The sequence below is a fragment of the Ciconia boyciana genome, chromosome 1, assembly GCF_034638445.1.
Source record: "Ciconia boyciana chromosome 1, ASM3463844v1, whole genome shotgun sequence".
NCBI lineage: Eukaryota > Metazoa > Chordata > Aves > Ciconiiformes > Ciconiidae > Ciconia > Ciconia boyciana.
In genome coordinates, this window is record NC_132934.1 from 50848297 (window position 1) to 50873849 (window position 25553).

The 25553-nt window shown below is 39.5% G+C and overlaps 2 protein-coding genes across 4 annotated transcripts in view; one reads left to right on the top strand and one right to left on the bottom strand.

The window, feature by feature from the left end:
• The window catches only part of PLEKHG7 (pleckstrin homology and RhoGEF domain containing G7), a 37018-nt gene extending 36132 nt beyond the window's left edge, over window positions 1-886 (top strand). Inside the window, exon 17 of the mRNA XM_072883357.1 lies at window positions 779-886. Within this exon, the coding sequence (XP_072739458.1) occupies window positions 779-886 (108 nt within the window). The remainder of the gene's footprint in view (window positions 1-778) is intronic.
• Window positions 887-2177: 1291 nt separating this feature from the next.
• The window catches only part of EEA1 (early endosome antigen 1), a 78531-nt gene continuing 55155 nt past the window's right edge, over window positions 2178-25553 (bottom strand). For 2 of the 3 annotated variants that reach the window (XM_072865190.1, XM_072865207.1), the window contains 10 exons: window positions 24466-24567; window positions 22826-23020; window positions 21779-21961; window positions 15356-15541; window positions 14774-14905; window positions 12738-12923; window positions 12192-12430; window positions 10606-10726; window positions 10168-10266; window positions 2178-9093 (listed from right to left, as the gene is read on the bottom strand). In XM_072865190.1, the coding sequence (XP_072721291.1) occupies window positions 8971-9093; window positions 10168-10266; window positions 10606-10726; window positions 12192-12430; window positions 12738-12923; window positions 14774-14905; window positions 15356-15541; window positions 21779-21961; window positions 22826-23020; window positions 24466-24567 (1566 nt within the window). In that variant the 3' untranslated portion in view covers window positions 2178-8970. The remainder of the gene's footprint in view (window positions 9094-10167; window positions 10267-10605; window positions 10727-12191; window positions 12431-12737; window positions 12924-14773; window positions 14906-15355; window positions 15542-21778; window positions 21962-22825; window positions 23021-24465; window positions 24568-25553) is intronic. The other variant, XM_072865199.1, reaches the window with a different exon arrangement.

Consider the following 25553-nt stretch of genomic DNA (forward strand, 5'->3'; position numbering starts at 1 on the left):
CCATCTCATATGTTTTTACTCTTTGCATCAAAGCTCAGTGTCTCCACATGCATTACAGCAGGGAGAGCAGCTCCTGACTAGGCAAAATAAAAACCCTGGGGTGGGAGAAGCACAGCTAGACCTTAAGCTCGTGTTGCTGCCAACTAATTTGTAATGTCTAATCATAGCAATTCAGAGACAACTCAGCTTCTGCGACCCAGACCATCTGGACTAGCACAGAGAGAAGGAAGTTACATATTTTCAATCCACCTCTCCAGCCATCACCCCCTGCCCTCATACCTGGATGACAGCAGATATAGAGCTGAATGCTGTCAGCATGATGCTAGAAACTGAAATTCATGTGGCAGCAGATGACAGATCTCGGAGGGGGACAGAACTTGTGATGCTGATAGCACTGGGGCTGTCTCAATCAGAGGAACAGGGAGCCCAAACTGCAGGGACAGCATTAAACTAATAAATATTACACAAAAACGGGTGAAATAGCCTGCAGCAAACTTCACCATTACAAGCAAACAGAGCATTAAAAATCTACCTTCCAACCAAAAAGGAAAGCTTCACTGGAAATCCCTGGCCCCAGACACAGACTCCAGCGACGTGTAGTGGCCTGAGCAACGGGGAGAGTCTCGGTTCTGGGATAATTCATGTCCACTTGCAGGAATTATGAGCGTGGGCCTGAAGAAAGGCTAAATAAAACTAAAGGCTCTGGGTGTTTATGTATCTGAATTACTGGAACTTTTTTAGATTGTCTTGGTTTACAAATTATTTTTTCTTGTTACAGAAAACATGGATGTCACAGATAGAAACAGCGATCTCCAATTACACCACGCAACATGAAACCAAGAAAAGCACTGCCTTCTGCTTCCCAGCTGAATCCTCTGAAATCTAATAACGTCAGCACAGCACTGATAGAGCCAGTGGAAGACTACTGTGGTGATAACACAGTTATTTCTTCCAGCATGCCTTAAGTTTCTGAACAGATTTCTGACTTGACTAGACAGAAGCGAGGAGTTTTGACCACGGGATGTAGGAATAAACTGGAGGGGGAAAATGAGCCATGCAATAAATGTATTGCTCTTAGATGCTCCTTTGCTTCAGCTAGGGGAAGGCTCTTGCCATCCAGGGAAGCTTTAATACAGCTGGTCATTTCCTAGAAAGTGGGACAGGGAAAAAAACCTATGTTGGTGAGGAGAACTCATTCACCAGAAAAGTTTAGAAGGGTTATTCCAAGATCATTCAAACTGTATTAATACATTTCACAAAATTACAATTGTAGCTCCCGATAGTTATGCCTCCCTACCTACTAAACTGTAATATCACAAGATTTTTTTTGCATTAACATTGGGCTTGTGGAGGTAGATCAGTAAAAGCATATATTGTGTTGACTCCCCGTTAATTTTTAAAATTAGATTATTTAAGTTTCTTTGAAAAAGGTCATAATCACATAGTACATTCAGTTAAACTAGAGATGCTACAGAACATATAAAAAGAAAGAAAAGTGCAACGATGCCCTGCTTTACTGGGATTTTTTTTTACCTGAGGTTCTTCACCACTTTATTAACAGGAGATCTGTCATTATGCATTGTTTACACCCACTGCAGCCTTTAGAGTTCGTTTGCTTCACAAACCTGAGTGCTCCTTTTGCATTAAACCATTCAATACTTCACTGCTATCCCAGATCTGTGGTCCACATAGCAGAAGTGTTCTCCAGTTAATCACTTTATTTTTCCCTCTTTCTGAGGAAGAGACCCACAGAACAGCCTCAAACTGCTTGCCACAACACTCATGCAGGTTACTACCACAGAGGGAGGGTGCTCTCACCAGGTTAGCCTTGGCTAATCCCCTGACATTAGCCATAGTCAAGAGAGAAAGCAGCCATGTGCAGTTATTGGGAATGGAAAAACTACTCCGAATTTAACCTGTGAAAAAACAGATTTGAAAACCACTCATTATCACTGCCTCCTCAGGAACGTGAAAGATTTTGTTGCAGCTCCCCAAGTCTAAGAAACTGGAGCATTTAGCTTGTTCTTAGATGTGTGGCTTCCCAACAGTTCATTTGTAAAATGATATATCCCCCATTTCAAAGTAGCTTTGCTGTCTGAAATAGGGCAAGGTAGTTTTGAATGACAGAACTGGTCTAATAGAAAGGTCTAATTTATTTTTTTTTATTGTCATTAATCATTCCTTTAACAGGTTAGAAAACAAAAATGACATTTCAATAACATTTCATCATAGTTTATACAGAACTGGTTGATGCATGGTGTCATCTTCTCATCCAAATCCACAGCCGCCTTCCAAACCGCAGAGTTTAGGAATTACAGTGCACGCTGGACTAAATTCTTTCACAATGTAAGGCACAACTACATGGTCACACATAGTAAACACAAACACTGAAAACAGAACTTAAGAGAATCGAACTTCAATTAAAAAGAAACAAAACCAAAACACACTCATGCAAAAAATCTATCTACACCTACCAACATGGTATGATCCAGTTTAAAAGAAGTGCAGTACTCTGTAGGTAAAACTGGAACGTAAGGCTATTATAATACATTACCTCTAAATACTGGGTAAGAACTTAACTTTTTCCATTTATATTTTATACAATTATACAGAAATTAAGCTGTATGAGCAATTCACATCTGCAATAATAAGCAGATCATTAAAATTCAGAAAAGAGGCAAACAAGACAATGTAATTTGTGGCACGCTTCCGTTACAGAATACCATTCATCAAGTTCATATCTCAAGTACTGAAGGAAAAAAAAAGACTAAATTAATGGTACATTTGGTGAATGAGGCTAGCTATAGCCAAATGACAAAGCTGCATACAAAATTGTTTTTACCTAGCAGACCGTGATTATGAAAGCTTGTGGTTATGATTTATTTCCTGTCCAGCAGCTAGAGTTTGCAAGGTTGAAACTACAGAATTTAAAAGAATACAACAGAGTTTACAGTGACTTGAAACTATTGGATACTTTCAAACACATTAAAAAAAAAAAGACGACTTAACTTTTTCCTTTTTGGTGATAAACTTTTGCAATTTTGGCATTCACTATAACTTTTACATAACATGACAGTGAGCAAACCTTATTAAACTTACCTAATATTTGAATTTCACGCTGAGAGGTAGTTTAAATTAAATCTTATGTAATGGCATCAAATGGTGGGGTTTTATGATTTTTTTTTTGCGATTTTTTTTTTCTTTTCTTACAAAAGTGACAAATCCTATACAAGCAGCATTTTGGACACATTACTATAAAAAGTTCTGGTATTTGCTAACCCAGCGAGACATTCTTTCAAACATCCCTTTTGTGCCAGGAATCAAGCTTTAGCGTGATACAATGGAGTACTTTGCCATAAAGCCAACAGCAGGAGCCTGGACCTGCCAGCACTGGCCTGTTGACATATAATGAAGAACACTCTTTCCAAGCCCTCTTTACCCAAAAAAGGCAGGAAATACAGATGAATTTGTTTCAGTTTAGGAATAGGGGAAGGAAAAATTGGAAAACACGCCTACCAGGCTTCTGCTTTCATAGCAACGTTGATCCAAAAGGGTTAGCAGGGCTTCAGTAATCTTCAAATGAGCAGACACTCCTGTATCTGCTGCACAGTGAGTGCATAGTATGTGGTGAGCTACAGATAAAAGGCAGAGTTTATTACATTAACTAGTACCTATCCTCGTCATTATTGTGATCTTAAGTGGCACCTAATGTTCTCTCTAAAGATGCAAACCTCTTTATTCAGTGCCCCTTAAAAAAAAAAAAAAAAAAAAAAACAAAACACCAACCAAAATACCCCCAAAACTGAGTTCTGTGGAGGGACTTTACTATGCAATTATTGCTGGTTTTGAAAAGTACACCACTTAGGGCTTTTGGAGAGGCTGTCGTTGGACAATAATTTTAAACTTATTCTAGAAGGGGTGCTGAGGTCAAGACTTCAAAAATTAAGAACAGGACAACTAGCAAGACCCTTGAAAATACATAAAATTCACATTTTCTCATTTTATAGTCTTAAAATGAAGCTCTACAAAGACAACGTGTGCGTGACTACATGGGTTTTGTTGTTACATGTGCTCTCAGATGATGATTGCATTTTTGGTACGAAGGAATTATGAGTGCAATTCTCCTTACATAGCAAGGGGCCAAATGTAATACAGTGAAAAGTCCAGCTGAAGATAAACTTTATGTCCATTGATTACAGTTAACAAATGCAATGCAAATTATGCCATTCCACTTACTGTAGACTATATTCAGTTAGACAGCAAAAAGTGCGTAGTGCAAATGACAGTGTTGTTTCCTAGTCCTCCAAGAATATGAGAGTGGGACGGGTGGTACTTGAGGAGTAATTTATCAGTTTCAGCATACTCAAACCATGATATCATTCTTCTTGGCATAGTTTATATTCTGTTTGAACTTAAGCTCCAGCAGTTTCCTGTCTGCCACTGAGTACTGGTCATAATTTTTTTAAGTTTTGCAACAAGCATTTGTTCCCACTTTGCGTTTAACTGGCATTTAACAATCCAGAAAAGTACTTGAGCTTTCCAGGTCCCTTCTTTAGGAATGTCACTTCTTTTTCATCTAGCATGAGAGGCTCAATTGTTCTTGCTAATGTAACACAAACACAGCAAGGTTACTTCATGCTTCTGCTCCCAAATGCCTTCTTGCTTCACTAAGAAAGCTTTTCCAGTGAGGATTCACAAATAATCCTAATCGTCCCAAAACCAACAAAAATAGTTATTCATTGTTCTTGTGTACCTAGCGCTCCACACTCCGTGGCAACTTGGTTACTTGACACCTTCCAAAAACAGAGGAAAAAGCCCACACTGTATCCTAGAGCCTCGCACTCTTGTGCCAGAGAGTGAAGCCCGCTGAAAAATGAGATCCCTCTAAACCTCTTGCCTCTGTTGGAAGCTGCAGCAGAAAATTCCTTTTGTCTCTTCATCTGCAGACAGCAACTTTTCCTACTGTGACTCATTAATTTTATCCTCTTTGTTCAACCTTTGCAGAAAGGGGAGGATTACTGGAGGGAAGGAATACATGGGGAAAAGAAATAAATAACAGTGAAGCACAGCCAGCTAAGATCAAAAGCCTGCCGCTGACCTCTGCAATGCCACCTGCCTCCAGAGGGCTTGCAGGATGGAAGTATGAAGTATGTATTGCTGACATGAGGCCCGACTAGAACAGTAGGATTTGGCATTTTGCAGGCAACAACACAAGGGATTGTGGCTCTTTGACTGGGAAGAGAGGTGAAGTCTCCAGGAAGTTAAAGAACCTCTTTCCCACCCTTAACAAGCCTATCCTTTACACTTTTCCGATTGCCTCCGTAGCTTGTTTCAGCCCACGTAGCAGCTGATCTCTTATATTCTGCTCCCCCAGCAATTCTCAATGTGGACGGAGTGTCCTGCAGAGGGGACAGTTTCAGGAACAAACCCCAGACTTCACTGTCCCATTCCTGATGCCATGGTAATAGTAATTAAAGGCAACTTGAGGATCCCACACATGTACCGGTTCGAGCACTGGTTTTACCATTAATTCCACCTCTTGCTCTATAGTGGCCTCTCCTCAGGGAACCCGAGCAATCTGGTTCTTGCTAGAGGCTGTTAAAGCACATCATTGTGCGTCCTCCGGTTCCAAGGCTCTAGTCTCTTCTGCCATTTTATTAAGTTTTTCCCTCCATTCCTGCACACACTCTGTTCCTGAAAAATCAGTGCATTAAACTATTTTATCTGGAATCCTTTAATTCAGTGTGGTGAAAGTTACCAGGCTTTTTACTAGGTTTTCCTATTATTTATATTTTAAAGCAGTGCAACAAAAACCCCACATTCCTACTGAAACATGCCCATCAAAACAGTCAGACTCTGCAAGCAGATTTATAAATACAAAGCTTTTCACCCTTCCAGTTTCCCTTATTATGTATCTCATAGGTCATTTTACTGAGCTTCAGCACAATTTCCAACCTGGCAGTGAGACCAAGAGCATTATAGGGTCTATTATACCATCAACTTGTCAACAAATACAGACCAGCACTAAGAATCATAAGCACAACAGAAGGAGCATAAGAGTTAGCAACAGAGTCATAAATTTACTCCAGTGAAAAGCTGTAGAAATCCTGACCTATTGCTGCAGACTCAAAGCTCAAGCATGAAAGCTTCTACCCCACCACTGTTCCTCCAGATTTTAACAACCCGTCTTTCTACAAATGTGTATTTGAAAAGCATTTCCATCCCCTCAAAAAGTTAGTCATATAAACCGGTCAGCAAAGAGCAACCTTCAGAAATCAAAGTTTTGCCCCTGAAGCTGAGGAGCTCCAGACCAAGGTCTGATCTGTGGCCAACCAACCGCACTGCTTCAGCAGCCAGCTGAATGAGGTGACTCTGCTTGTCTTTACACAGAGGCATCCCAAAAGGCTGAATTAAGAACAACCCTACAAGAGCTTCTATCACTTCCTCTTTACTGCAGAGCTCTCTCCTCAGCTTTCACACGTTCCCATTCAAAAGCAAAATGCCTGAACACAAGTGAGTCTTTTAACCATTTTCCTAGCTCCCCCTGAGAGATTTCCATCTTCCTCTGCCTCATGCGTTTTGTCCTTGTGCAGTTGCGGGAAGCTTCTCTCTTCCCTCTCAAAATCCCTTCTGGTCCACATGGTCGTCCTTCACCCTGAGAGCAGCACGAGGCTCCGTGTGTTGCACAACAGGGCAGAGCACATCTAGCCTGGAGCACGACTGTCACATCTTTACTTTTCTCACATTTCTGAAGTCACGTGTCGGACAAAGAAAGGCTCGAAAGAAAACTCTTCAGATTCTCTCAATAAATAAATAAGTAGAAAAAAAATTTCCCAGAGGCAGAGATTCTGTTCATATTTTCTATTCAAAAGATTCTTATGCCAAACACTTACACTGGCGAGGAGAAACAGCAAGTCCAGAGGCTCTGTTCAAATGGAATTGTTGCAGCAAATGTTTCTTTTGAGCAAGCAACTTTCAAGTTCGAACCAGAAAAGCAAGTCAGTATTTCACATAAACCACAGTTGTATCCCAAACACTTTTACAGCGAGGAGAACCAGTTACATAATTCAGCTGGCTTCTGGGAATAAGAATTTAATTAAAAAAAAAACTCCTTGAGGAAGACTTCTTGAGGCTGCAAATGTAGAACTAGACAGGTAAGCTAAGAAGGGATATGAAACATATAGATCACTACTTCTCCAGAAGAGGGATTAAGAAGTTTTTTCACTTGAGAGTTAATCAGGACTAGACATTTTTCATAAAAGAGACTCTTCTTCATTCACATAGAGAGCTGTCAAATAGACAGAAGCAAACAAACCTGCCTAACGATGACTAAGTTTCCACCATTGTGACAGAATCTGATTCCTTACCTCGGGCAAGAAGTAGAGGAATTCAGTCAGGACACAGTCCTTTTCGCTCAACAGCTGGCAAAATTTTGTAAGACACAGAAGGGCTTGGGGTGTGGGGAATTTATCAGAGTATTTAAGACAAAGCAAAGTATCCCTAAATATCAGAAGGCATAACCCCCGCTCAGAAGAAATAACCCTAATTGTTTTGAAATACCAGATACAAAAGGAAGAAAAGTTAGAGACAGGCAGGCAAGAACAAACAGGTGTAAATAAAATCACAACAAAAAAGAAGTTTGGAGCCTACATGAACTCTACAAGAAACCTCTGCTGCAAGTACAGAAAAGAAAATATGAATACATATCTAAAGACATATATATTGGCCTCTTATTTAGAGCTGTTTGGCTTGTTACTAAGCCAGTAGCAGGAGATTCACACCTCCATTCGGAGCAGACTAAATCATATAACTAACTTAATATTTAAGACCCCCTGGTAATGGGGGTCAGATGGAGCAATGGAAAACTGAGGTTTGTTAGGTGTAGCAGGATTCCAGCTTCTTCCACCAAAAGCTGAGGGAAGGGACAGAAGAAAAGGTCAGATAAACTGCAGCAGTCTCAAAAAAGACTTTTTCTTAGTAGGATACCTAGCGTGGAAGGTCTGGATGTCCCTTAGAGCCACAGGGACCTCTCAGGGCTTCCAGGGTACAGGAAGGGGGAGAGATGAGCTACAGGCTACTACCAGTATTGTTTGTTTGCTTTTTAAAACCCACATATAAGGGTTTCTGGAATATTAAAATCCATCAACCGAATATGTAAAAGTAAAATCAATCAATACGGGATGGAATATTGTAATGCATCATGTAATAGTTGTACAATGCCAGCTAAACTTTGTCTCATCATTTGTTCACACATAGTCTCTCTCAGACACACATACACACACACACACACAAACTATGCAATACAGTATGTGTAAAGATGTTCCAGTATCCAAGTGCTGTAGTTGGATAAGGACTCGGGTGCTGATACTACAACAAATTCTAAGTGGGCAAATAAAACTGAGTTGGAGTCGAGTCCAGCTGTTACCCTCACTGTGGAGTTTGAACTTTAAAGAGAAAAGTCCAAGAACGAGAGATAGAAAGAAAACAAAATCACAAGGGGTTATAAAGAACATCAGATATGCAAATGCAACAATTAGTTATGCTTTTACAGCAACATTTGATACATAAAATCCTCACAAGTTTTTGCATCTTCCTTTTTCTTTGAAGGAAACAAGAATAAACTGCAATATCACATAAACGCTGTTTCTCTTGAACAAAAAAATAAAAGATAAAAAAATACATTGTTACTCCTCTGTTTAAACTTTATTTACAAATAACTGGGTATTTCTAATCTAGACATAGAAGCTCTTTCCAGGATAAATGGCAATAAGCTATGGATGATCTAAGCCCATGTCTCACAAAAAATACAATAGTTTTACTTGGTATTAATAAACATTTTAAAATATACTAAATTTTGCCAAGTGTTACAATCATTGTCCAAACTGAATAGTAGTCTGAGTGCTGAACAAAGTGCATCAACAGAAATTATAAATTTTAGTGTAACATTTCTTTGTCACTCACAATAGCCAGTTACCCTTGCAAGTCATTAAAGCAAGTATCACAGACTCGGACAGGCTTCTTAGAAGAAGGAGTTAAGGCATTCTTTGCTGAGCACTCGGCACAAAAGATATTTCCACACTGTCTACAGTGATGCTGTGAAAGAGAAGAAACATACATGCTGAACATAAGGACAGGGCATCGATAGCTAATAGCGATCACTATCATGTCAAGTCAACTCTCATGTTTCAGAAGTTAGGTTGAATTTTTAAATAGTAGTTACATAGCACACAGACAGGCATAGGAGTAAATCCTTTCTAAAGGGTATAGGAGTAAAATATTCAGAAGTGCTTCACTGAGTCAGGAGACTATACCAGTTTCAGAAATGAACTGGTTGAAGTTCACCCTCCTCTTGAATTTCTCCTCTTGCACTTTTTCTGGTCACATAAAACATGTTCTTCTTACATGTAACTATCTGCTTTCACATTGAGAAGTATCCTTGAATCAAAGGATCCAGCAGCCTTTGTTCAAAGACTACCTACCCAAAGAGCATCACTGAAATAATGCAGGACAGGAAGAGCCACCTAAGACCAAGTCAGAAAGCACTGCAAAATGAACCTCATGAATATCCCTCATCTACTTCATTGCCAAGTCAGTTCTTGGAGGGATGATAATCTCTGGATGAAGGGCAGACCCTGCCAGCTGAGGGATGGTAACATCTTAGCTGACTACAGCTGTTTTTACAAAGAAGGTCTGACTACAGACCTAAAACACATCCAGTTGTTTCTTCTGTTCCGTGTCTAGTTAGTGTTTAGAAATATAAAGTCACAAAGCACTAGATCATGTTGATACCTCATATTTTCACATATGTCTAATTTCAACAAATTTACATTCCTTTTATACCTGTAAACCCAGTTCAGACTGGTTATAGATAAGTTTACTGTAAACACCCTTACAACAGTGTAATTTTGCTTGCTCGCTTAGGGGATTGAACTATTTTAACACTGTTTATAAACTGATACTGTTAAAATGGCAAAAGAATCATGAATTAAGTAAGCTCCACAAACTTTATTTTTAATATTTAGGGCACTGCAAGCAGTAACTGTATTCTGAGATGTCCTGAGTATCACAGCACTATTAAGGCTGTTTTCTGAAGTTTGTATCCCATCTAAGAGTTTGAAAACAATAGAAAAAGAAAATCCCCACAGACACGCAGTAAAACACACCTACCCTTCTCACTGTCACCGAAAAGCCTTTTCCACAGGCCATACAATTCTGTACCTCATTGTCTTCTGCCCACTTCCTGTTGAGAGCTTGGGTGTGTTTGATCTATATAGAAGATATAAAACAGGGTTTTTTTAAATGCATGTCTAATTTCAACTAATTTCCTCTATTTTCACTGCACACACTACCCAGTGTGGTATAAAAGCATCAATTCTGCCATGATACTGAGAGCTTATATTTGTTCAGAGAGAAAATCTTCCAAGTTTCAAAACTATGAGCAGATTTAAGAACCCACAGACAGCAATATGGCCCTCGTACACTGCAAGCAAAACATCTTAATCACTCTGGAAAGGCAACTCACGACCAATCTGACACAAACTTGAAATTCTCATAAGTTCCCACACAGAGACTCAACAGGTTTAATTGCCTCAAATCAAATTATACCTGTAATGACTGGTTTTCTCGGCCAAGTTCCTGCATTGCAGCAGTAGTGTTGTCCAGCTTTTTCTTCATTTCTACAAGTTTGGCTTGAAGCTTTTCAATTTCTCCCTCACTTTTTATACACCTGAGGAAAAATAGTAAATAGTCAGCTCAAAGCATATAAGGCAATGTATACTGCCTCCTTTGGGCAGGTTGTCATGTCTAAGTTACTCTCATAAAATCCAGCCAAAAATATCCTTGCTGTGAAAAGTTCTTGGACGCCTTGACTGGAAAAACGTCCTGTTGTAACAATCCGTTTAAGATTATCTGGCATTGCTCCCAAATATCTGCGGCTTTTTAATACCTGGAATTACTCCCCAAACCAGGGACAGTACCGAATGCAGTCCATCAACAGCAAGCCTCGATAAGTACACCTGTGCAACAGGACACTCTCACAAACCAGCTGCAGCAGATCAGGTCAGACAACAGAGCAGAAAAGAAACCTTCTTCTTTTAGCCAGGTCACCTCCCATCAGCTGAAATTCAGTTAACTGTTGAAAGCCAAATTTCAAAGGGTGTTTTTCTGCCAAGCTGTAAATGGCTACTGGATGAGTTCAGCACAGTATGGCAAGGGATTGCCAAAGAAAGAGGATCTCACTTGAATTGATCCCATCCTTTCCCAAGGTCTACTGCTCAAAAACCAAATCAGGAAGCTTGACAGTATTGAAAAAAGTTTTCCACTCTGCCTTCACCAAACATGTCCGGAAAGAAGGATGACGAAAGTTTCCTGTCTCGCAGGTGTTTCTTCTACCCTTGTAATCGTTGCTTTCAGGTAACTCCTGCTGCCTTGCGTGCCTCCTGCTGCCTGAAGGAAAGGCACTCTGCTTACCTAAGATTTAAATATATTGTAGAGACAATAGCAGAACTGGAGGAAAGAAGACTGTAGGTTTTCAGGAGGAAGAAAATGACTCGTGTGAACCTTAGCCTATCTAATCCAATTACACGTTCAATCTCCTAACATTGAGCAGTGGGTATACCTAGAAGTTCCTAAGCAAATTCTATGTTACTGGAGGCACTAAGGAGTCTCTTCCAGGCTTCTGGATGACTAGTGCATCTACTCTGACTGAATCAAGGCCTCAGAGTGATGGAGAAGGATAGCTAACTCAGGTAAGAGAAGCTCTCTCTGCCAGGCCTTGCAAGGTTCACACAACTGATGAGATGAGAAGCCACAACCTACACACCTCAAAGTTCAGAGGAGCCCAATGGATTTAGAAGGTTCTTATGGCTGGGCATAAATCTTCGAGCACAAGCACAGAGCTGTGGCTTTGGTGATAAGTAAGGTCCTGATAAGCCTGCCTGATTTTCTACAAAACGATCACCCTGTCAAAGCCCACAAAGAGCACAGTTTGTTCCCAACACCCCTTGCTGTGCTTTGGCAGGGACGACAGAAGGATGCACTCTGGAAACTGCACCCACAGCCCAGGCATTATGAACAAACACAGATTTAAATAAAGCACGCATAGAGAATCCTGAATCAATTGAAACAAGTTTTCAGCATGAGGCTATCCATTTCCCAAACTATGCTTCCACATCGTCATGACCACAGCTTACCTCTCCAGCAACGCTCTTCTCTCATCCTGATTATTCTGCACTGTTGCTTCCAAGACAGCAATATCCCCACGTAAATCGTCTGTCTGTTTCTCTAGCTCGCTCACTCGCCTCTGACTGCTTTGCCACTCTTTCTTCATGGTAGCCAGGTTTTCATTCAGAGCCGTGACCTGCATGGTGAGCTTGGTCTCCTTTTCCTCATGTTTCCGGTTTTCTTCTTCTTTCTCTTTTTTCTCTGTGTGCTAAGAAAACAATGGAACAATGAAAAACAACCTTCCAAGTATTCTTTTCCTATTCCCCACATTTAATTGAGGCAAAGAATCTTACTGTGTTAGAATCACAACTTTTAATCAACAAACTCTGTTCTACAAGGCTGTCATCCCACTGAATTTTCCTACACCATTAAATGCCTCAAAGATTTCTGACCTCCTCATATAAAAAATTAATGTAATGTGAAACTAAAGTCAACTCTCTGCTTCCTCTCTGTCCCTGAAAGAATCCAAAGGCGTGTTCACAAAACAACAGTCTTATACTCTTTAACATACTAACCAGTTTAGCTTCAATTTCAGCACATTCTTTCTTCAGTTCCTGTTCTCTCTCTTTCAGCTGATCTTTGACAGCTTGGTGGGATTTTTTCTCCTGTTCCAGAGCTGAATTCATATTATCTATTTTGCCCTGCAGCTCTAATTTCTGTTGAATCAATAGCTGTTTTGCATCCTTGAGATTTGCCACCTCCTGTTAGGATACAGAGCTCAAAGTTAAAGTAGTAACATTGAAAGTGTAAATGATTTAAATTCAAAAATACTGTAATTCTTTCCAAGGAGAGGACAGCAATATTTTTTAGTTTTATCACTGGAAGAAAGGATGATTTTATAGCACAAAGCATCAGTGATTTTCATGATCAAAGACTGTAAACTTATACCTATATTATGAACAACATTCCATTTTTAAAATAAATTTAATGTATGTTTCTACTGAAGTAGTTGAAGGTCTGTTGGATTATTTTCTACAGTTCCTTGAAAAGATACGTCCATTGTAATTTTCTAGATCTGTTCTAAAATTTAGTTCTCATTGTTCTCTGGTTGCAGTAATGAGGTTAAAAGTGCTGTAAGGACAATGTAAAAAACAAACACTGATCGAAGAAGGCTAGTTTCTATTAGTCTTAAATGTATAAATAATTACCCTATGTTTTAAGCAAGTAGGATGATACATTTGGTTTTAAATATTAGTTTTACTTGTTCTTCTGTAATAAAACATAAAAAATCCTGAAGTAGAAGAGTTAGTTAAATTTATAGGAATAATTTTCCTTAAAATTACACAGCCAAGCATGCAGGTACTACCAGACTAATAGGGGTTGCCAGTTTCCATAAATCAAAATTCACGTCACAAATTAAAACCAAACCAAAGACAGTGGGAGAACATATCCTCTCTATAGGGGGATGCCCTATAGATGCGTATCTATCCATTCCTTGCTAGGAGATGGGAAACAGAGTATAAGCCTTTAGGACACAATTTCTGTTTTAGTCTGATTGGTTGTAGGGAGACCAGGAGATGAATATTAAGCTGTCATCGGTGTGCACACATTTTATATAAGTCTTTAGAAATTTTCTTCTTTAGAATAGAGATTTTAGGAATGACAAGAATTATAATAACCTTTCCCCAAAATCCAACAAAGTACTGGGCATAGATTGCTTGACAGAAACAAAGTACAGACTTCTATCTAAAAATAAGAGACCAATTTCTTAACACTGCAGAACAAAAGAACATCTGAAACTCGTAAGGTATCACGTTACTTTCTTTTCATTAGCATATAGGGACTGCACCTTCATTTATACTTGTGCAGCAACTTAAACGCTGTGTGCTTAACAGATGCAAATGTAACTACTAATAGTGTAATACGGAAAACACAAACTACAGCCTTTTAGGAATGTTTGTTTCTACAGAGACTAAAAGATGAAATACGTAGAACATGGCGAGAAATAGTTTGTTTTACCGAAGACTAAAAATTATTAAATTAAAGCCTCCAAACTTTTACCCCTTAGAGAGCTCATTTGATTGTTATGATTTTGGAAGAGAGTTAGTCTTTTACGAGGCTCCTGACATTGTTTCTTCCCCGACCGTGACTTTTTAAGACATTTTAAGAAACCACAATACATCAAGGGAGTTTTAACTCTACCACGCATCCTTGAGAAGTACCAGATGTGCCTAGAGTATCTGGGAAACTTCACATTCATGACACTTTTGGACATCTTTTCTGCACTTCAAAATAGGCAAGCAAGGGTATGCATAGTGAATCTACAGTGGAACAGAAGAAAAGCCAGGACATACAACCCATCCTGAAGCTAAGACAAGTTATATGGTCCACTGGCCAAGAACACTCCGCACCAGTGCTCCAGGATTATCACTAATCAAGTCAGCATTGCTCAGGAACCTCAGTGAGATCTGTGCTTTGGTTCCCTTACCTGTAAATACCAATATTTACAGCAACCATCTTTGCAAAGCCATTCCAGATAACATCTACTGAGTAGGCACATATTTCTTATCAGATAACCAACGACATGAAGACTCAGTTTGTCTCAATATACCTTCTCAAATTCTTGCTTGCAGGCTCTAAGCTCTTCACCCAGCTTGGCGTTTTCTTTTTCAAGTCTACTCCTTATTTCCTGGAGCTCTGTTGTTTTACATTTTTCATTAGCCAAGTCTTTTTCTTTCAAAATCTTGAAGAGAAATAAAAAGTGGTAGAAAAGTTACTTCTTCCAAGTTCACAAAATAAAAAAAAAAACAAGCTAACAAAAAACATCCAGGGCCCAAAACCTACTTGGAGGCTTTGTAATTAAGGGGAAACAACTGCCACATATTTCTATCCACAGTTCGTAGTGCAAACAATTAGCAGCATGTTTACAGTTTTAGATTTAAAACTAGTTAACGTTTTTTCCACCGTCTAGCCATTTAGAACAAATTAACAGCCTATTTCGAACCAAATTCACTTCAACTGTCTTTTAAAAGTCTTTGCACCAGAGGTTCAGTAAAACTGCCATTGCTATCCACTACCACAGCGCTATGCCCCCAAAATACCCCTTGTTTAGAGATATAACAGAAATTAATAAAGGGTGCCTGCGTGGGGTGGATATGTCTGTGTGAAGATTTCGAAAGACAGAGGCATTCACCCTGTCATTCTGAAGATCCTGTAACATTTTGGTCTTCTCGCCCAGCTGCTGCTCCTTCTTTGATGCATCCTGCTCCAGTGTAGACTTTGCTTTCTTCAGTTCCTGAATCTGCTGATTACTGCTAGCAATTCGATTTCTGCTGGAAACTAATTCTTCTTGAGCTAGAGCAAGTTTTTCTTCTGTGGACTAATTACAAAGAGAGTTCTGCAAATTATCTGTCAGTGTAAGAGCTTCAGATACTCAACAGTCACTTAAACATTTTCCACATGGAAAAATCATTATGTAGCATGCAACATTCAGCTTCAAATTTTGACAAAGCATAGTTACAGAAACTTCTAGGTTACGAGGTTACCCTAAGTAAAAAGAAACTACCCCAGTACCATTTCCAGCAACAATACCTTACTGTACATATTCCAGCTTGCATCCTTCCATAGAGAAAAGGCGAAAACATACAAAAGGACAGAGAATGAAAGGTGACTGAAGAAAAGAGAATGAACTTGAATTTGCTCACAAATTTATTTTATTCTCTGGGCAAACCAACTGTTCTATAACTCTAGACAGCTGTTACTGAAGAGGCAGTGAAGCTATACTGTGAAGATTTTAAAATTCATTCAATGCTATTTTTTACCAATGACTTAAGGAATCTAGTGCTAGGACAACTGTAAAATTTTTGAAAATCCTAAAGTGAAATGTACAACCTAAAATGCTAATATCAGGACAAAACGTTTCACAGCCTCAGTTGCATCAGCATTTTAAACACAAAATTTAAACTTCCATTCAAAATCTACAAATTTGCCTCCAACTCTCCCCATTACCTAGAAAAAGAACTTGGATTTCTCTCTCTACAACAGGTCGCAAAAACTCAAGAAACAACCTAAAACTTGCACCCAAGGCTCATTCTATTTGCTCACAGAAAGTCAAACTTCAGGGTTCTTCTTGAGTTAGTATTCTGGAGGTTATTTTTTTTTAAAGCCTTCAGCTTAGGCAAGGACTGGCTCCACTTAGAAGCATGTTCTTTCAGAAGGAACAAATGAGAAAGAAAAGTACCAAACTCATCTTCCACTCCTCCAAAATATTGGTATTTTATGGAAATTTTTGATGCTAAGATACAGAATGTGAGGTGAGGAGATTTATTATTAGTAACAAGTTTATTACCTTCAGTGCACAAGTAAGGATTTAAATTCTTTCAAGATAAACTAAATTCTTTTTGAAGCTCTTACTTAAATCCTAATCAAACCTCTTGTTGAAGGTGAGTGATTTTAAAAGGAACAATAAGCGCAACTTTGACTTCACTTAATTATGCATATGCTTTAGCCGCTCCCGTGTTGACTTAAAAAGGAATTGATTTCTGATGCCTCCTAACCCTCCCTTGTAATGTCTCAAGTATTTTGCCTGTAGAGTCAGACTTAGTTTGAAACACCAATGATGGAACACTGCTGATTCAACAGCATTTTCAACAACCCCAGTGGCTCTTAAAAAGCTCACACTGGCTTTTAAAATTGATTTGCAGACAAAGTATTTTATTTGCTTTCTGAGCTATTAGAGTTTACTACTTAACACTTCACAAGGTGTTATCCCAGAATTTTTTTTAAGCAAAATGGGAGGTGCTTTTGCAATTTCAAGCTCTCAGCAGGGTGGGTCTTTCAGAAAGCAAAATTATTCCTCTCTGCTCCACTGTGGGCAGTGGAGTATCATATTTTCCTAACAATGAGAACGGATGAGAAATGTAGCATCATAGAACATCTTCACAGGAAAACCCAATAGTCTCTGCAGTTTTAGAAAGAAACATAATGAAGTCACAGCTTTCATTCAAATTTGTTTCCAGTAGAAGAAACGTGGTTACATCCAATTCGTTAGCACAGGATGATGAAATTGATGAAGTGGATAGTGACACCCAAATTAAAAGCCTCACATAGGGGATACTCCTCTCTCAACACCCTCTCTCAACACCCCCCCCCATCCAACACTGGACGGGTTATCTCATTGTGCCTATACCTAGGCTAAGACAATTTAAATGTTCTTATAAGGAGAGCCAGTATTCAGCCTACTCTGCACTGTATTATGCATAAACATTCCTATAATTCAGTAGTTTGTAATATAAGAAACTTGGAATTTTGCATAACAATTTAGCATACTATAGCTTACATATATAAGTGCCTCTTAATTGTGCTGTGATTAATACTGATGCTACCTACCTTAACTGGGAAACCATTTAATATAATTTTAACAGTAAATCAACCTTCTATCTATTTATGCTTCTCTTTCTGCTTTGCTCAAAAGTCCCTCACAGCATCCTTTGGAAATGAGCAGAAATCTTCTGGCACATGGTTAAACATTCCAGTTATTATCCTTGCTCCTGGCCCAGTCTCCACTGAGACCGTAATTCAGCCTGATTCTTTTGGACTGCTGAGGAGCTCACATCTTTAACATAAAATCACCTCTCAAAACATCTGATGCCATTTACCTTATTTAATTACCATTCAGTTTTGCCATTGCTCCCAGAACATGATAGGTGTTCTCCCAACAAGACACCCTCAGTCATGAGATCACTCTTTAGGATGACAGACAAAACCAAATGCAAGGAAAAGGTATAGAACAAAAGATGCCAATCTGTATTTATTTTTGTAAATAAAAACAGATGCTAGGATGACTGGTATAGAGTTTAAATAAAGAAAGAAAAAGATAAGAAGATTGATTCACTGTCTGATTCACTACAACTTGGCTGTTGCAGTGCAAATCATAGGATCAGCAGAACTGATCCTAGCTGGGTGGTAGGACCTGGATTCATTCCACCTAAGTGAGGTGCACAAATGAGCATTTTAGTCTGTGTGCTCCCTGATCCCAGTCCACAAGGAGAGACGTGAAATTATTCACAGATGCTAACCTCATCTCTCTTCACTTCCTAAGAAGGGTTAGAGTGACTGTAGACAACTTAGGCTCCTGACTTACAGACCTGAGGTCTGGCAGCATGAATATTGTCCCAGAACGTCCACTGAAGATACACTGACAGCGATGCCAATATTGGAGGCAAAGAAACATTCTTTTGAGAACGCAGGGGAAACCAGGACTGACTACAAAAAGCACAAATGCCAAGACTGAAGGATACTTGGCAGAGCTCAGGAGAGCAGGATTCACACAAAGTATGCTTGCACTAACTCAAAATCAAGGCAAAAATAACAGTTCTGCATTTTTATTAACTCTTCTGTATAAAAAATGTCTCTTCGACAAAAAAAGCCCATTAAATACTTTGTGTGCCTGTGTGTATACAAAAATATTTATATATTATATATACACATATATATGCACATATATATTTGTATATGTGCGTCTATATACACAAAAATATCTAGTGGTATTCTTTTTTTATAATATATATTCTTTTGTATCAAAAACGACAGCTTTTACAAGCACTCAAATCCTACCCAATTTCTTTTTCCAGTCACAAAAACGTATGAGTGTCGTTACCGCTATAGACGGTGCATTTTTAAACCAAAGTAAATTCGCAGCAAATAGCATCCACAGAAATCATAACGACGTTCCCGCCTTCGATTCTCTCCCAACACTTCTCACTTTTCCTTGCAGGTTCCCAGGTTGCACCCGGCTACAGCTGCGCAGCCCAGCCAGGCTCCTCTGGTCCCGCACCAGAGCCGGGGGCCGAGCCGCGCTGGTGGCCGAGCCGCGCTGGTGGCCGAGCCGCGCTGGTGGCCCTCCGGCCAGCCGCTGCCCGCTCTGCCGCTCTCCCTCATGCAACGCCGGGCCTCCAACTGCAAAACTTCGCTGAAGCATTTGCTCGCCCCCCAGTCACCCCTCAGCCTGCCAGCCGGAGAAGAGCCAGCGATCCCAGGCGTGATATTCCGAAGAGAAGCCAGCAGATGGTGCTCTGTGTACGGCCCAACTCCCGCCATGCCCTCCCAGGGGCTAGCCCCACCGCCCCGCCCGTGTCACCTATATGCTGTACAGCCTTTTATGATCTATCCCCACGCCTAGAACCTTGGCCTCACCAACAGCATGGTGCTACACCACGGGAGAATATTTACTTTTTCCCTTGGAGTATTTTTAACTAAAGAAAACCTAGCACTGCTAGGATCTCGCAATACGGCCTGGCCATGGACAATGCGGGGCTTCAAACCGTGCTGACTCAACGCAGCTGTGCATCTCTCTCCTAAAAATCTCACACTGAAAGACGCCCAAGTTCACCTGACATACAAGTTTTAAAAACTCCTACTACTGCCTACTAATAAGATGAAGACCAATCTGAACCCCAGCCCACCCATCAGCTTCGGTTCCAAACTTCAATCAAAACCCATAGCTCTGGTTCAAATTATCTACTTTTATTAAGTAACTCGCCCAAGGCAAAACATAATCCAGACAACTGACTTTGAACTGGACTGTGAAACTCTACCATAAAGTTCTTCTGACTTGAGTGGCATTTTGATATTCAGACTAACATTATCATCCTGAGGCTTTCTGAATGTGCTTTTTCCTGTGTGGTCTTCTCAGACAAGTTATCACTGCTTCTTTAGGTTAACATTGCACTGAGGCAGCACATCCACAATTAAAGATTGGCTCCCCACCTTTTCCCCCTTCTACATATTACAGAAAACAGTGGTGGCAAGCAGACCTCACTAATCCTAATGAATATATGTTTTTTAATTTTTTTTTTTTTTAATCGAGAAAACAGCCTCCAAGTTGGTATATCACTTCAGTACTTGGGACCCCCATCTTCCTCAGGCTCTTACATAATAAATCAAGTTACCTGACTGCTCATCTTGAAAATCTTGTTTTCCCATTGCTGTCACCTTATTTTACCTTTTTGCATGGATGTTCTCTCTCTCTCTCTCACTACCATCCCCATTCAGGTTTAAAAGCACGTGGGACGCCTACTGTCCTATTTTATACTTGCCAGAACTAGAGGTCATCAAGCTGGTATAATAATACTTATTCAGAGCTATTTTTGCAACAAGTGATACTTAAATAAAAACTATACCAAAAAACCCAGTTACTGAGCACATCCAATGCTTTTACAGGTCATTGCATTACCAAATGTTGATCTAAATGCATTGCAGGAAATTAACTCACAGATGTACGTGTGCTATAGTAACTAACCGTAAGAAAGAGTATGTTTAAACCACCGTTGCTTGTTAATCATGCTAAAGTTCTTCATAATTTAACATAGCGATTCAACTAAGCTGCACTGAAAGTAAAGCTTCTGTAACCTGCAGGGAAATGTAGCAGGTAATCTAATGCTACAGAGAAGGAGTAAGATTAATAAAACTCTAATGACCTATATGTAAAGGAGCTATTTCTCTTTTTCTTAAAATAACCCCGAACGTGGAGTTTGGCTAGGGCTCCACAGCTCACATGGGTCTATCTGAAACAGCCACAAGACCTTTAACCATTTCAGTGATGGGACTGAAAGGCCTCCACTGGGACAGGTGAAAGGGAGCAATGAAATCTAAGCAGTCACCAAAGGCTCCCTTTATATGTAACGAAGCAAACAGAAGCTGACATCTAAAACAGATCAGATGGTCTGTCCTCCCGAAGTGCCCATTTCTCTCCATAAACTTCAGAAGAGCCTAGAACAACAGAGTCAGACAGTCACAGACAAAGCTGCAGTGGGATTCATCTGAAGGGAAAAGTGCCAAAGCTTCACATCTTGCCAGTAGACAGCCAGTCTCTGCAGCACAGTACGCCCTGGGACTAACTGGAGCATTGGCTTAGCACTGACATGAAGGAGGGGGACAGAAACAAAGGACAAAGAACACCTTTGCTGACTGACTCAACTCCCAGCAATCCCTCTTTGAAGGCACTACACCCTAATACCAAAGCAGATAAATTCAGGCTAGGAATAGCAAAAACTTCAAGGACTAAGTTTGGACACTTGTATTCCAGGCAGGTCCCTAAACCTACTGTTTCTATTAGTTTGACATCTCTGAATGTCTACAGTCAGCCAGGAAGAAGCGGAAGGGGCAAGGACATGGGAAAAGACTGACAACTAAAATTCTAGTTAAATCCTCTAGAAGATAGTGGTTACTCACATGCTGGCAGAGACTTTGCCCTAATTATCTATGCTGTTTAAATTAGTTGAAAGCTATGGTATTTAAATTAGTTGAAAGGTACAGTATGTAACAAGAAAAAGCAATATGAAAAATTAACTCTTAGAAGAATACAAAAATATATACTCTTTCACTTTGCTGCTGCACAAATGCAAGGGTATTTTAGGTAAACTGGCAAATACCCTTAGTTCTAAATTAGTTTCACGATGTCTCTTGTCCCAGGGGAAGGGATTGAACAGCACTAAATTCTATATATAGCAGAAGAGCTTTTTTCCACCTATACAGTTCTTGCACTGTTTCTTGGTCTTCAAAATGGATATAAACAGATCTACTAAGTCACATATGACATTAAAATGACTGTAAGTACCTTAAGGTCTTGCCTGGTTGCCAGCAGCTCAGACTCTTTCCCATAAAGGTCCAGCTGCAGCTTCTCCATGTTTTCCTTATGTTTTTCATGGGTCTTCTGTAAGTCTGCTAGCTTGACTTTCTCTGCTTTAAGCTCCTGTGCTGACAAAATAGACTGCTGTTGCAGTTTATTCTCCAGTTCTGCCTGAAACATAAGCATAGGAAGTTTCAATTAACATTACAGACAGTAAACTAAGCTTAATCATTTCAATAAACTGCACCTCTAGTGCAAGATGAGATTTTTTTCCATTTACGAAATAGCAGTTCAGTCATCTGATGTTTGTGATTTTACAGTAATATTTTGTAACTAATTTAACAACAAAATTTAATTAATGTCAAAAGACTAAGTGAAACACATTAAGACCAAATATTAAAAATCTAAACAATGTTTCCAAGTCCTAAAGTTTCCACAGACTGACTAAAGCACAAATATGATCATGAAGCTTAGGGCAGCCAAAGCTGGAGCAACATTTAACAGTGCATGGCACACAACACAACATTCCCTAATGTTGTAAGACATTTGAACTCTTTCCATTATGGTTTATGAGTTTCATACTGTCACTCAGATAAATTCTTTTGGTATAATAAGAGAAGACTTGGTCTAAAACTGCCATGGACATTCCAAAACACTGTGGAGTTTGTCTAAACTACTCTCACAAAATTCTACTGCTTTACAAGAAAATGGCAGCTCTTGTCTCCTGAAGCAAAATAAACACATTCAATCTAGCCATTTTTATCACTTTATTGAAACTCAGTTCCTACAGAATTCATATTTCAGCACTGGTTCTTTTTACTTTATTATTGTTGTTGTAGATTATGTTGTTTCTATCTATCTCCAACAGCATCTGAAGACCTTGTTTCCACATCCTGACCTTATCATTTCCAACAAGACTACAGCAAACAGCTGTTTATCACAAAGTGATAGTGACATAGTTAGTGACATAAAAGCTGCATTTATCAGAGAAATTTACATTAATTTTCTTAAAGGAGTAAGAGAGGCCAGTCTTACCTTTTCTAAAAGGGCAGTTTTTAATTCAGCTTGCAGTGTCTCACTATGTTTTTTCTTCTGCTCAAAAGATTCCTTTAACTCTCTCAGCTTTCCCTGGAGATGTTGCTCGCTTTTTTCTTTCTCCTTCAGAAGGCCCTGCATTTCCAGTACTTGCGCTCGTGCTGAATCAAGTTCTATCGACAACTGCTTAGAAATCTATATTCAAAAATATTAAATAACTGTATATAATTTTAATTTAAATCACTATTTGTACATGCTGTAGTATGTGAAACTGCCTATTGAACTGTGTGGATGACAAATGACATAGTTCAAAAAACAGACAATTTCACAGATGAAAAACTGGTCAAAGCTGTAAAAGCTGAAGATACAGCTTCAGGAAATCAGCTCCCAAAAGACTGCTAGAAGTTGGGGAGAATCCCCTGACTGTAGGAATCTGAAAGGCTTGCCCTACTCTGCTTTTCTCTAGACATCTGCTCCTTTCCTCTGCCAGAGACCAAATACCAAGCTATATCTTTCTTGTGATCCAGTATGCCCACTCTTATGTTTTTACAAAGAGCTGCAGATTATTTGCAGGAAACAGTTTCCAAGGATGCTACTGTTACTTCTTGTACACAGAACCAGACCATCCCACAGTGCTGCTGCTGCTATCTTCTGCTTCAGAGCTAGGTGGTCGAACACTGGCAAGTAGATTTTGAGAGCTACCATAACACATTAAAATAATCTGTTATTCCCAGTTTCCTACCCTTAGAGCAACTGCAGTCTTTTTTCACCATTCCAAATTAAGTGCAGGCAACTTTTCTCAAGCCAGCAGTGGTCTGGGCTCTCCTGCTGTCGACTGCAGCAGATACCAAACTCATCCTCCTGCACTCGCCACAGAGCACTGTAGTGCTTCTGCTGAACAAGAAAGGAGCCAGGGGAGTAGCAGCAGTAGTCACAGAGCAATTACCATCACACCTGCACATCCACAAACCCTCTTTCAGGCAGTAAGAGTCCATCACAGTCCATCAAACTGTGTCCACTGATCATATCTTTTCTGATTCCTTTAGGGAACAGGTGACAGCTTGGGTAAAGAAATCCATGAAAGCGGATTTGGCCTTCAGGCTGCCAGCTGGACTACATGATTTTCCAGTCTGAATGCTCATCTTTAAAAAATAAGTACATTTGGTCCTTATGCAGTCACAGGGAAATGACCTACACAAGTTTGCGAAAGCAACTAAATCCTTCAAGGATACCTGAAAATGTCCTGTCAACCACACAGAGAACATACTGATTAGGCCTGAGACTAAAACAGATCTAAGGATACGAGATAACAACTTTTATTGTACGAAAGTATGACAAAAATTGAGGACATGGTAATACCAAGTAACTGTTTCACTAATGAAAAAACCTGAAGGGCTAAAATCCCCCACTAAGGTACGTGGGGCACAGAAAGGTAGGAGTAAAACCTGTATTTTAAAGCTTCACATTAACATCTAGGAAATTTTTAGTATCACCTTATTTCAGTGCCCCAGGTAGGTTACAATTAGAGAACTGCAACCTTGTTATCTCTCATTGGTCCCAGCATGTGAGGCTGAAAATGAATCTTTCAAATATTTATTATTATTGGTTTCTGTATTTTTGAAACTAAGCGGACAGCTTACCCCCTCCTTTTTTTCCAGTGAGTTTTTCAGTTCATTCCTCTCTTTAGCTACAGACTCTGTTTGTACCTGGAGCTGGTGTTTTACTTCTTGGCAAGATTTTTCCTAAGAAACATAAGACAAGGAAATATTCTGGTGAGCTTCTAAGACCGGGTACCAGGTATTTTTGCAGGATCTACAAAGCCTTGAAAAATAATGCTTTCCTTTTCAGTGACAAAGCTTTCCTTCTCAGCTGCAGACATATTTTCTGCTCAAAACTTCTCAAAACTTTAACAGTGGTAAATCTAAGCTGAACACAGCCGATACCCTGTACCAACAAACGCAGCCATGTGCCAAAGAGTTCTTCTGATTAGGGATAGTCTCCCTGTTTGAAGCTGCTGTTGGCAGCCCTTCTCCTTCTTGTGGGAAGCAGTAGGCTCACCGCTTTCCTCAGGATCCAAAATTTCTTGATGTTCTAAAAATCATGAGCAAGTACATTTGTAGGACTTGTATGCAAATACAACTACATTTTAACTCCAAATACTATCACTTAAGACTGTGGTGAGCCTCCAAATGACTACAGAATTAGAAGCAGAATCTAGACTCCTATCTTTAAGTCTAAATTGGGGAGAAAATCCTTCAAGTTTTTAGGAGAAACAAATATTTAAACAGCAGTAACTAAGTAAAGCAAACAAAAAGGCTTATCTTAAAAAGGGGAAAGAGTAAAGGAAAAAATGGGGTTTTTAACTAGGAGCAGAATTTTTTTTAGATCAGAATAAAAGCAGCTCTGAACGGGTTCTGGGAAATGGTAACATGTAAGATGAGAAGGGAATGAGAAAGACACCTCTACCATGTCTGAGGCAGGGGTGTTAGAATAACTGTATAAGAAAATCTATAAAACATGTATTCATATAGTTCCCATTCAGATTACCAATGAAGCAAAAGAGGGAAGAAAAAGGTGTATTTTAAGGCTAGTGAGAGTTCACTTTCTTTACCACAATAGGTTGCTCTGGTGGTCAAGCACTTGTTGTTATAATGCCACTTGTGAGACCTTTCTGAAACTCAAATAGTTGTAGTACTCTGATAATACCTTAAGCTAGGCATCTCCCCAA